The 13,583-nt window shown below is 40.8% G+C and overlaps 1 protein-coding gene across 1 annotated transcript in view; it reads left to right on the forward strand.

Moving 5' to 3' along the window:
* Window positions 1-13,583, forward strand: part of KIAA1210 (KIAA1210 ortholog) — a 38,996-nt gene that overhangs the window by 15,611 nt on the left and 9,802 nt on the right. Inside the window, exons 5-7 of the mRNA XM_041000075.1 lie at window positions 1,687-1,842; window positions 7,444-7,605; window positions 13,112-13,217. Of these exons, the coding sequence (XP_040856009.1) occupies window positions 1,687-1,842; window positions 7,444-7,605; window positions 13,112-13,217 (424 nt within the window). The remainder of the gene's footprint in view (window positions 1-1,686; window positions 1,843-7,443; window positions 7,606-13,111; window positions 13,218-13,583) is intronic.

Here is a 13,583-nt window from a genome sequence, read left to right on the forward strand (position 1 = left end):
GACCTGGGAAGCAGTGGAGGAAGAGCCAAAGCCTTGAGACTGCATCCACATGGGAGGCCTGGAGTAAGCTCCTGACTCCAAGGAGGTTCCTGACTCCTGGCATCAGATCAGCTCAGTTGCAGCTGTTGAGACCATTTGGGTAAATGAACCACTAAATGGAATCTCTCCTCCCTTCCACTCCCACTTTCTCTCTCTCCTTTTCTTTGTAACTGCCTTTCAAATACAAAAGTAAAATTTTTTTAAGCAGAAAGTGAGACAGAAAGGTCCTGTTCTTATTGCCCTCAGGCCCTGCTTGTTGCATGTTGTCCTTAAAGAAGCAGGCTTATCACCTGTTCCATTTGTTGCCTTTACATCTTCTGAACTTGACCTTCAGTATGAGTTTCCTCTTCCTGAACCTGTAGCTTGAAGATAGGAGGGTACAGTGGTTAAGAACACAGGTAAATCAAGCTGGGCCAGCTTTTCAAATGCCTGTACTGCCTGCCTGCCACTGGAGAATTAGGGTCACGTATATCATCTCTAAAACTTTGTCCTCCCTGTCTATAAAATGGAAGCCATCATACTACAATATGTCATAGGATTGTTGTGAGGTTTCAGCGAGGTACCTCAATGGAAAGCACTCCTTGCCTGCACACTGTAAACTCTCAGTAGAAGTTTGCTTCCATTGCTGCATTGTTAGAGCTGCGATTAGGGATGGTTGAGCTGGCCTCGTCCCAAGATCCCTGAGTGGGACCTGGTACTAATAAGGGAGCATTGGAAACTCCTAACAGGAGTGTTCTGAGGCAAGAACCTTCAGGAAGAGCTAATTGTGGCCACTTTTCTTTGGCTTCCATTTCTGTATGGTATTGGTCTCGATTTAAACACTTTACAGCAGAAACAAGCACTGAAGTAACAAGACAGCCAAAATTTTGTTTTGTTCATTGTTGTAGGACCAGTTCATAGAATAGAGTGCAATACTTTGTAGATACTTAGCTAGTAGTTCTAAAAGATAAAATCAAGGATTCTAGCTGCATTGAAGGAGTCATAGCAAGGATCAATGCCTCAAAGCTGAGTTTACCACGATATTCCAAATGAAATCAACTGGTTTGTTGAACTCCCCGCCCACCAAGAAAAAAGAAATGGTCAAATTTGAACTCCTTGGGAAGCCAGAACTAATTCTTTAGTCTTCCTAAAAACAAAACAAAACAAAACAAACAAACAAAACCCCAGGAAGTCAGTCTTGAAATGATGATTAAAATAATCAAGATTCAGTGCAAACAATTCCTGAAATAATGGAAGCAAGAATTATAGTTTCAATGCCATCCCTAGAATACAACCCAAAGGTTCAGTTCTCCAAGAAATGAACTTCAGAAGACATGGCCAAAATGAAAAACAAAGCTCACAGTCAAGTACAATTTGAAGTTAACATCCATTGGGAGATAACACCAAGATTCTGGTTTTGCTAAAACTATTTGGAGTTTCTGTGATTGAGATTGGCAGTGCACACCTCCAGAGTAACCCAAGGCTGTTGGTATGCTTTTGGAGTGGGTACCAGAAGTGAAAGTTGGGTGGCAGGAGAATCTTTCTTGGGCCTATTTTCCCCCCACTTTGGGTTCTAAGTCCTTAAACCACTAAGTAGCAAGAGAGCATTGATGACCAGATGAAAGCCCACAGGTTTTAACTTTTTCCTTTCATTCTGCCTTTTGATAGCCTCCACCAGTGCCCCCACGGAAAGCAGGCATCAGCCCACCGCTTTTCCAACCTGACATATTTTCTGAGGACTTTAAAGAACTCCCTATTGCCAGTGATCCAATTGACAGTTCACCAGTGAAGGCTTCATCATACAAGACCTTGACACTGATTAAGGTATTCATCCCATCTTATGGGAATTCTCTCTTCTCCTGTTTCATCCTGATGCTAGAGGAAGTGTTTGTGGAAGAAGAAACGCCATTCTTAGCTTTTGTTCTGTATGATTGTTCATATTTTCCATCCAATTCTAGAAATCAAATAATAAGCATTTCACTTATAGGCAATGCAAAATAATATTTCAGAAAAAACTTTGGACTCTATAAAATCATTTTAATTTTAGCTATTTGAAAAATCTTGTGAATTTTGCTGATCTTTTTAAAGGAACAATTTCTGGGTTTGTGGATTTTCTCTATTAATTTTGTATGTACATTTCATTCATTTCTGCTATTAGCAGAAATAGTCTCTATTATGTCCTTCTTTCTATTAGTCTAGAATTTATTTGTTCTTACTTTTTTAGTTTCTAGTTCTTTGAGGTGGGGAATTCTAGTTCTTTGAGGTGGAGAAGTTTCATCTCCTTTGACATAGCAATATACAGGGGTAACTTCAAAAAGTTCACGAAAAGTAGAACTAAATGATAAGTTTGTTTTAATGTGAAAAATTTTAATGTTTGTATCTAATTTTTGTTTTCATAGCATACAATTTCCATAAATATATTGAAGACATAAAGATATATAACTCTCTTTGAGAACTATTTTTTTCTACACCCAATAAGTTTTGATATGTTTTCCTTTAATTTTAATTTAGTTCCTTTCTTTTTTATTTAATCTTTCAAGCAATATTTATTGACTTTTATTTGGAAGGCAAAATTACACAAAGAGAGAGAAAGAGAGATAGAGAGAGAGAGAGAGAGAGAAAGAGAAGGAGAATCTTCCACTTGCCACTTGATTGCAAGGGCGCAAGGCTTTGTACCCTCTTCTGCTGCTTTCCTAGGCCATAAGCAGGAAGCTGGATCACAAGCGGTACAGCTAGGAACTGAACCAGCAGCCATATGGGATGCTGGTGCAGCAGGTGGTGACTTAGCCTACTAGGCCACAGCGCCAGCCCCTCACCCATGCTCCCCCATGACAATTCAAACTCTTGAATTGGAGCAGAAGCTTCACAGAAACTCTCAGGAATGAGTACATGAGCCACTTTAACCCACCCAGGGAGTGAAAGTGTTAACAGCCAGTATTGATGGCTTTCATACTCTGAGCCAGTGCCTCTTAGTGCTGAAACTTCCCATCAAGAACCACCTTTCCAACTAAGGATTGCTGCTGCTTTTGGAGACATTTGAAAGCTCGAAACAGCTCACCCAGAGTCACTGCTCCACAGCAATTTCAGAGTGAACCAATGTTTGATGGAGCCTGGGCCAAGATAGCTACCAGATAATGCTCTTATGACATAACCAGTGATTTCCTTTGTTCCAAGATCACTGAAGTGTTTTCTAGTTCTGACAGGTACTGACTTAACAGTTAAAGGGAAAGGGAAAAATCCTAGTCTCATTCAACAGAAAAAGGAGTCGTTAAAGAGACAACCAAAGGGTGTATGGCTGACTACTTTGTGCTGGGTCTGGAAAATTGATGGAAGGAAAAAGAGTGCTAATGTGTGTTTTCATTTCACAAAGAGCATCCCTCACTCCAGCTTAACAGGAAAGAGGAGTCCCGCCCTCCATCAGGCACTGCTGAGGGATCTCTTCCTCTGGCCCAAGGCCCGGTTCAAGTGCCTTCCCCAGGAAGAGCCCTAGTGAGCATGTGCCAGACCTGGCACGCCTTTCAGATGTTGAGGCAGAAAGCCTATTTAAGACTGTTTGTCAGAAGTTGTCCTCTCTGAACATCCTGGAAAAGATTGAAGAAAAAATGAAAATATCTCGGCCTTCCTTTACAATATGATCATTGGACCAAGAATGGGTGTGTTGGTTTTTAGAGTTCACTAAAGGAGAAGTAGATTGGATAGGATGGGGTAAAAGAAGTTGAGAAAGGTACTGCATTTCCTCCACTCACTTTTCTTTTAGTAAGTTGTCAGGAAGGTATTTGATTGCTTTTCTTGGGTAAGAAAAATGTACTTTTTAAATTTCATTTTTATTATGCATGCATGCCCATGTGGGCCTCTGATTAGGGTGAGAAGGGTCAGGTATGGAGGAAGGTAGATGGTACACATGTTTCAGTATTTTTTTATTGTCTGCAGAGGAGGAGAGGAGGGGACCACTCCTTATTGTCAAACTACACCAACACCCGAAGATGGGGGATGGTCCTTTGATGATGCCTTAGAGACCCTGATGTGGGGAAGAGTGTTCCGAGGGTGTTACTTCAGTGATTTTGGTAGATCAGAGATGTTATTGGTTTTGTTGCTACAAGGTTGAGAAAATCTTTCTAAGGTCTATTGATTGACATGAACCAACTGGTGCTGCAACCCAACCCAGCCCAGCCTGCCTGCCACAGACCTGTTCCTCATACATACTAGCAGGTGCCACGGTCTAATCAGGGCGACTCCCAATAGATCTCACCAGACCTACCCTCAACTGCAGTTTTTACATGTGCCATCTTCTGTTGTAGGCTAGTGTGACCCAGCCAGTATTCCATCCAGCTCTCATGTACACCCATGGGTGCTGTGGCTTAGCTCAGCCCAAACCACATCCACTTGTGGTATTTGCCAGCTGGTGCTACGACTCAGTTTTGTTGGCCCACACCCATTTGGGCTCTCATGCATGTCAGCAGGCACAGCAGCCTAACTCAGCCTGGCCTGCCCCCACACTAATCCCATCTCTCACACTCAATATTGGAAACAGCAGTCCAGCAATGGAGTCCCTGAAGTTCTTCTACCAGGCTTACTTTCAACCCCAGGTCCTATGTGTGCCAGCAGATGTTGTGGCTCAGTCTGAGATGGCCTGCCCCTGTCTTGGCATTTGCCAGCATGTACTACAGCCTGACTTAACCTGCCCACCCCCAGTCCCATCTCTTACAGGTTGGTGCAGTAGTCTATCCCAGCCTGGCCAACCCTCAGCCCTCATGTGCACTGGTGAGTGTTGAGGTCCATCCAGGCCTGGGCTGCATCCTGTCCTGGCTCTCACTCATGCTTGTGTGTGCTATGGACTGACCCTTCCCAGCCCATCCCCAGGCCTAGCTCATACATGTACTATTGGATGCTGTAGCCCAGCCTGGTCAAACCTGCTTCCAGCCCTGAATCTCATGCTCATCAGCAAAAGCTGTGCCTGGCAGTAGAATTCCCTAAGTTTCTCTACCAGGGCTGTTCCAAACCTCAGATCTCATGTGTGCCATTGGGTCCTGCTGCCCAGACTGACATGGCCGGTCCACAGTCCTGGCACTCACTGGTGGATGTTGCCACCTAGCCCAACTTGGCTGTACCAATTCTGGCTCTCATTAATGGATGCTACAGCCTAGTCTAGGCTGGCCTACTCCCAGACTCAACTCTTGTGTGACCCAGTGGGTGCTGTGTCCAAGCCTGGCCTGTCCTGCACCTGTTTTGGCACTGATGAGCACCAGTAGGTGCTAGAGCCCAGCCCAGTTTGGCCTACCTCTAGACCCATCAAACATGCATGCTGATGGGTGCTGTAGCCTTGCCTAGCCTGGTCAACTCACAGCCCCAGCTCTCACACTCACCAGTAGAGCTACATCCCAGCAGGGTAGTCTCAAGAGCTCTCCTACAAGACCTGTTCCTGGCACAGATCTTGTGCATGCTTATGGGCACTGCAACCAGCCTGGCATGGCACACCCACAGTCTCAGCTCTCATTGGCAGATGTTGCAGCCCAGTGCAGCTGGTTATGACCCACACCTTATCCTGGTTCTCATGCATGCCAACGGGTGCTAGGGTCTGGCCCTGACAGGCCTGTCCCCAGTTCTGGTCCATACAAACAGGTGTTGTGGCCTTATCCAAAACACCTGTTTCACAAGAAACCAACATGTATCCCTATGTTCATAGCAGCACAATCAATAATTGCAAAAACTTGGAAGCAACTGAAATGTCCATCAATAGAAGACTGGATAAGAAAGCTATGGTTCATTTATTCCATGGAATACTACTCAGCTATTAAAAAAAATTACAGTTTCCCTCTTATATTTAAAAAAAAGGGAAAAAAAGAATTAGCAACTATGTTGGCACATTGGTATTGTTAACACAAATTTGGTATTTCCCAGGCCCAGAATGCCTGCCAGCTATACTCCCAGTAATGTAACATTTGCTGAGGTACAAGACAACCTAGGTAGTCGCCTACAGCTAGGTCCAAAATGTGCTTCTGCAACAATCATTTCAGATGATTTTGATGTTGGGAGGTTCCCAGACCGTATTTTAATTTCTGCTTGGAGTTCAAGAACACTGTATAATTTATTTAATTCATACAGTGTATATATACTGCACACTGCATACTCGAAACCCAACAAATGAGATCCTCTTGAGGCTGTTTTGAATCTCATGTCTGGGCTTGAGCTCCATAATCTCACTGGGATGATACTCGATGGCTTTTTTCCCTCTAATTTTAGCTTGGGGTTTGAAGACAGCTGTGAGTCTATGTTTATATCAACTTCCAGGAATAGTTAATGCACAGGACAAGTAGCTGCTACTCAATTGGATGCACTCTTAGCTTAGGCTGTGATTGGGAATAGATAAGTTCTCTGCTGCACACACTCAATGCACAAATCAGCAGTTTTATTATGAGCCTGACTTTCCTGTTATAATACGGAATTAGTTTCATGACAGTAAACAATGCTTTTATTTGTAGTGTCTATACTCTAAGGCTTGGGAGGTCAACTGAGTGGAAAATCTTTATTAAATAAATGTTTGCTTCCTGTCTAGTAATCAAACATTAGATTTTGTGCAAAGCCAATCTGCCTGTTATCCTTTTAGATTTACTAGTCAGGACTCAAAAGGAACAATTAAAATGATACGCAGATAAGGGAGATTGCTCTGAAGCCAGAAAGACAATTTCTAGTGAAAGCTTGTAAATAATTAGTTCACCAATGGAACAAACACCTCATTTATTTAGTACCCACCATTCAGTGTGCTGGAGATAAAGTGATAAATAAAACAGATGAAAACTTTTTCTCATGGAGTTTATATCGTAGTGTGGAATATGGATAATAAAGAAGATAAATAGAGGAAACATCTAGTATGTTAGATGCTGATGAAAGTGATAAGAATAAAAACAATGGAGAGATTATTAAATGTCAAGGCTAAACATGTTAAGTAGTTTGGCCAGGGAAGGTCTCATTGAGAAGGTAGTTTTGAATTAAAAGCTAAAGGAAGTGAAGGAGCTATTCACATGGGCATGGGGGAAGAATCTGCCTAGCAGTGGGAATGGCAAGTGCAATGATCCTGAGGGGAGAGTTTGCCTGAAATGCTTGCAGAACAGTGAGCCAGTGTGGTATCTGTAGTAGAAAATGGTAGCATACGTGGTCAACCCACAGACAGACAGATCGCATGAAATTAGTAGGCACATAAACGGTTCCATCTAGTTCCAAAAGCCTAGAGCTTTAAGATCCTTGTAATATGAGAGAAGGAACCTGCACAGATGTGGAGTTTCCCTTTTGCAAGATATTGTCCAGAAATGTAGCAAAATTTTACAGTAATTCATGAAACATTTCTTCTTTAAGAATTCTTTGAATAGAGGCATTTGCAAGTCTTGGGACCATTTAATTGACCTGTTTATTTTCTTCTGCTCTCTCCAGAACTTCTCTGAGTCATCATCTGTACCTGATGTTTTACAGTCCTTGGACACTCAGAATTTCAGTGACTTTCCCACTTTAGCGACTAGTCAGAGCTGCTTAGATACTTCAGCTGCTCGACACAAGATGGCTTTGAATCCCCGGAAGCAAAAGAAGAACTTCCAGGTAACTATGAGTTCTTGAAAAGACTTGGAGTCAACTCTTGTGTAGGAAGAGATGAGTTCCAGCATTTACAATCTGACCTTGTGGAACTGGTGTGGTTTATGAGACTCCTACTCTAAGTGGAGATGGCAAAATGAAAGGTATTGTCCTGGGCTTCACGTCCCAGAGGAGTAAGAAAGCTTCCATCTGTTGGGTGGGGTGTCCTGCCTATTGGAATTTATATAAAAGGTAGTGAAGAAGGTAGAAGCAATGACTTATGCTTGCATAAACTCTTCTTATTGGTTATCCTCTGAGAATTCCATTAGCCCTTTTGAGGAAGAGCTTCAACTCTAGCCCCAATCAAGATTCTTTCCATTATGCTGATGACATCTTTGAGTTATACATTATATCACTGTTACACTCATTTGGAAAGCAACCTTGCAGCAACTCCAAACGTTCAGAACTCAGCTTTTAACTCCTCCACATATTTGTCACACAGTTCTTCACACGTGAGTTTCTAGCAGATAGAGCTATACTTAGGCAAATATACTAATTAATCAATCTTTCTTTTCTTTTTTAAAGAGCAACTATCAATTCTTTTTAAAAAATCTACATATTTATTTTTTCAAAATGTTTAACATTCCATTAGACGATGATAACTACTAATAACAAGTAGAAATTAATAACAAAGAACAGAAAAAAGTAAGCAAGTAAAAATGTACTATTCCTTGAGTGTATAAACAAAGGTTTTATACAATAACCAAATCCAAGAATGCCACTCTTATACCTACAAATTACATTTTTTGTACTGTATGAAGTATTTGTCACAGATTAGGGAAAATATGATATTTGTTTGGGGGGGACTAAATTATTTCATTAAACATACTGGTTTCCAATTACATTAATTTAGTTACAAAACACAAAATTTCATTCTTTTTTTTTGACTGAGTAGCACTCAATAGGATATATGTACCACATTTTCTTCATCCAGTCATCTGTTGATGGGCATCTGGGTGGACTCTATTTTTTAGTTTTCATGAATTGAGTTGCTATAAGTATGAGGATACAGATAATACACATAGATTGACTTTGGATAAATTCCTGGGAATGGGATGGCAGAATTATATGGTAAGCCTCTTTTCAGACATCTTGGGGATCTTCATACTGTCTTCCCTAATGGTTTCACTGGCTTACATTTCCTCCAACAATGGAATATGGTAACTGTCCTCCACATACTCACCAGTATCTATTGCCATTTTATTTTCAGATTATAGCTAATCTAATTGGGGTGAGGTGAAATTTAATTGTTTTAATTTGCATTTCTCCGATTACTTTGTGAAACTGAGCATTTTTTCATATATGTGTTGGCCTTTTGAATTTCTTTTTCTTTTTCTTTTCAGTTATGCCTGTTCATGTTCTTTGCTCATTTCTTGGCTAGACTGTTTTGTTGTGGTTGAATTTCTTGAATTTTTTTATAGATCCTGGATAATAATCCCCTATCAGTTGTATACTGTGAAAATATTTTCTCCCATTTTATTGGGTGCCTTTTCACTTTGTTGATAATTTCCTTTGTAGTGCAGATGCTTCATTTGATGTGATTCCATTTATTTTTGTTTTGATTACCTGTGCTTCTTGGGTCTTTTCCAAAAAGCCTTTGCTTATGCCTTTGTCTTGCAGCATGTCCCCAATATTTTTCTCATGTAATTTGATGTTATCAGTCATAGATCTAGACCCTTAATCCATTTAGTTAGTTGATTTTTGTAAACAGTGTAAAATAGGGGCCAGTGTGGTAGTCCAGCAGCTAAAGTCCTTGCCTTGAATGTGCCTGGATCCCATATGGGTGCCAGTTCTAATCCTGGCAGTCCACTTCCCATCCAGCTCCCTGCTTGTGGCCTGGGAAAGCAGTCAAGGATGGCCCAATGCTTTGGGGCCCTGCACCCACGTGGGAAACCCGGAAGAAATTCCTGGCTTTGGATCAGCTCAGCTCTGACCATTGTGGCTGCTTGGGGAGTGACTCATTAGATGGAAGATATTCCTCTCTGTATCTCCTCCTCTCTGTTTATCTGAGTTTCCAATAAAACTGAGTAAATCTTTTTAAAAAGGTGTAAAGTAAGGGTCTTCTGCACATATAGATCTAATTTTCCCAGAAACATTTGTTGAAGAGACTATTTTTTCACCCTGAATTGATTTCGGTTTGCTTGTCAAAGCTGAAATTAGTTGACTGTCACTGTGTGGGTTCATTTTTGGGGCTTCTATTTTGTTCCCTTGAGCTTCAGATCTGTTTTTGTACCAATGCCAGGCTGTTCTGATTACAGCTGCCTTGTAGTACGTCTTGAAGTCTGGTATTCTGATGCCTCCAGATTTGTTTTGCTTAAGATTGTTTTAGCTACTTGGGGGTCTCTTGTGTTTTCATATGAGTTTTATCATTTTTACAAGATTTGGGAAGAATGTAGATATCTTTTGGAATTACATTGAATCAGTAAATTGCTATCAGTAGTATGGACATTCTGATGATACTAATTCTACCAATCCATAGATATAACAGGTTCTTTTTTTTCCTGTGTTTTGGTGTCTTTCTATTCCTTTCTTTAACGTTTATAATTTTTATTGTAGACATTCTTCATATCTTTGATTAAATTTATTCCAGGTTATTTTAAAATGCTTGCAGGTATTCTGAATGGGACTGATCTTACAGGTTCTTTCTCAGTAATGGGGTTGCTTGTGTATGTGGAGGCTATTGACTTTTTTTCATTGATTTTGTTCTGAAACCTTGCCAAAGTCTCAATAGTTTCTTAGTATTAGTCTTTTGATTCCTCTATACAGAATATCATGTCATGCACAAGCAGAGATAGCTTGACTTCTTGCATTCTAATTTGTATTCCTTTGATTTATTTTGCATGCTTTATGGCTCTGTTTAGAATTTACAGAACTGTATTGAATAGCAGTTGTAAGAATGGACATCCTTGTCTGGTTCCAGATCTTAATGGGAATGCCTCCAAGTTTTCCTCATTCAACATGAGACTGGTTATGTGCTTTTCATATACTTTGATTGTGTTGAGGAAAGGTCTTTCTATACCCAACTTGTTTAGGGTTTTTATAATGAAAGGATGTTGTATTTTATTTAATTCTTTCTCTGCGTGTATTGAGATAATCATATTGCTTTTGATTCATCAACTTGTTGAAAAATACATGTGGTGCATCACATTATTGATTTGCATAATCATCTTTGCATACTAGACATAACTCCAACTTTGTCTGGGTGAATGATCTTTCACCACGTTTCTATACCTGTCTTTGCAGCCTATCTCTAACTATGGCTTCTTCCAAAAAAATATAATATTCTACCAGATATTTGTTACTTTGAAATAATGTTCTTTGGTAGGAAAAAAGTTTATTTTTGCTCACAGTTTTATACGTTCACTGTCCAAGATCAGGAAGCCACATCAATTTAGCACCTGAGGAGGTTACAGGTTGGCAATAGTGGAATGGTGTATGAAGGGCTGATTACAATGAAAGCACGGGAGCGCATACATCCTCCATGTTTGCATGCCTCTCTTTTAAAAAGTCATTTTTAATATTATTCTGTTATGGGACTCCATCCTAGCAACCTAATTCAAACTAATCTCTTCCCAAATTCCCCACCTTCAGACACCATAATCAAATCGAGCTTCCACCCTTAAATTAACAACAATTAATATTAATGCATTAGCTGTTAACAATAATACTTTGTGAGTTGAGGAGCTAAATCATGTTCTGTGTTAGTATATGTGCTGCCAAAGCAAGCACAGCTAAATCATGTTCATGATACAGCACCTATGTTAAAAACATGGCTACAGGGACTGGCATTCTGTCACAGCAGGGTAAGCTGGTTCAAATCCTGGGTGCTTTAAATCTGATACAGGTACCTAGTAATGCATTTAGGAAAGCAGCAGAAAATGGCCCATATACTTGGCCCATCCCAACACATGAGTAGACTCAGATGGAGTTCCTGGCTTCAGCCTAACCTAGCTTGGGCCACAGCAGCCACTTGAGAATGAACCAGTGATTAGAAGATATTCTCTCTCTGTCTCTCTCTCTCTCTCCCCTTTTCAAAGAAATAAAATTAATTTTTAGGAAAAGATTTATTTACTTTTATTTGAAAGGCAGTTACAGAGAAAGGAGAGACAAACAGAAAGAGATTTTCTATGTACTGGTTCACTCCCCAAATGGCTTAAACGGTTGGAGCTGGGCCAGCTTGAAGCCAGGATCCAAAAGTTTCTTCCTGATATCCCACATGGGTGAAGACATCCAAGCATTTGGACCATCTCTTACTGTTTTCCTAAGCTCATTAGCAGGGAGCTTGATCAGGAGTGGAGCAGCTGGGACTTCTTTTTGACTCTCCACCCCCAACATAACCCTTATCAGTTTTCTTCTTTTGAGTTGGAAAGATAGAGTTCATATTTTCACTACAATGAATTGGCTCACAGGTCTGGTGAATGAAATCTGAGAATTTTGGGTTACTGTTGAGGCATAGTAGCAGGCTAAGCTTCAGCATATGGTGCCAGAATCCCATGGTGTCCTGACTTGTGAGCTAGCTCCATGCTTTATGGCTTGGGAAATCAGCAGAAGATGTAAAAAGTGCTTAGGCCCCTGAACCCACATGGGTGATCTGGAAGAACCTTCTTGACTTCTAGCTTCAGATTCACTGAAATCCAGTCATTGTTGGACATTTTGGGAAATGATGCAGCTGGTGGAAGATTTCTCTCTCTCTCACACACACACACACACTTTATCTCCCTCTCCCTTCTCTCTGTAACTCTGCCTTTTAAATTAAAATAAAATACACTTTTAAAAAAGAAAACAGAAAATCTGAGAAATCCAGTGTTGCCAAGGGCACAAGACTGTTGTCAGGTGCAACAGCCCACTTTCCAGATTTATGGCTCTCCAGTTTAGTTCAATAGTTTCTGGAGTGTTTTAGATCATTGCCTACTGTCATTTACAGATTAGGAATTTCAGGTCTAAAATCACCACTTCCAATAAGTAAGAAGGTTTCTAGGCATCTCCTAATGGAGGTATTGGAAATAACTTTCATGTTCAATGATGCTGTTAAATACCCTGCATCAAAGGACTTACTTTTACCAATATAGCACAACTCCTTGGTGTACATTCAAGAATGAATAGGGGCCTGGCGCGATAGCATAGTGGTTAAAGTCCTTGCCTTGCACGCGCCGGGATCCTATGTGGGCACCGGTTCTAATCGCAGCAGCCCTGCTTCCCATCCAGCTCCCTGCTTGTGGCCTGGGAAAGCAGTTGAGGACAGCCCAAAGCCTTGGGACCCTGCACCCACATGGAAGACCTGGAAGAGCTGGCATCAGATTGGCTCAGCTCCAGCCATTGTGGCCACTTGGGGGAGTGAACCATTGGACGGAAGATCTTCCTCTCTGTCTCTCCTCCTGTCTGTATATCTGACTTTCCAATAGAAATAAATAAATCTTACAAAAAAAAAAGAATGAGTAGAAATCATTTGAAGCTGTTTATTTCCTTGTCTTAGGTGATACCAGTGCAGGATGAGCCATGCTTTTCACTGGTTTCTGAAGACAATAGCATGACCGCAGTGGAAGATGCTGACCAGAGGAATGTGAAAAAAGACAATGAAGGTTGGCATGTTTTCATCTTTCCCACAGAAACATGTTATAGGCTTTATTGCACAGTGCTATGTGATAGGAACTTGAGACAGGGATTATTCAGGACTGCTGCGCTTCATCCCCAGAGAACTTTACGTTTAGGATGCATACTAGTATGTTCACATTCACCTGTCTAGACTGCTATGTTAATACAATTGAAACTTAAGGCATTTAGATAAAAGATTATGTAATAATTGCTACTTTACCTATGTGAATTTCAAACCTCCAAGAGGAGTTTGGTTTGTTTCTAAATGTGTTTAATCCTTTCTGATACTGGTGTCCATGGTGATTTCCTCAATGAATCCAGGTATGAATATACCTTGCAATTCCTACTCCAAT

The sequence above is a fragment of the Ochotona curzoniae genome, unplaced genomic scaffold, assembly GCF_017591425.1.
Source record: "Ochotona curzoniae isolate NIBS_2020 unplaced genomic scaffold, NIBS_Ocur_1.0 scaffold_1852, whole genome shotgun sequence".
Classification (NCBI taxonomy): Eukaryota; Metazoa; Chordata; class Mammalia; order Lagomorpha; family Ochotonidae; genus Ochotona; species Ochotona curzoniae.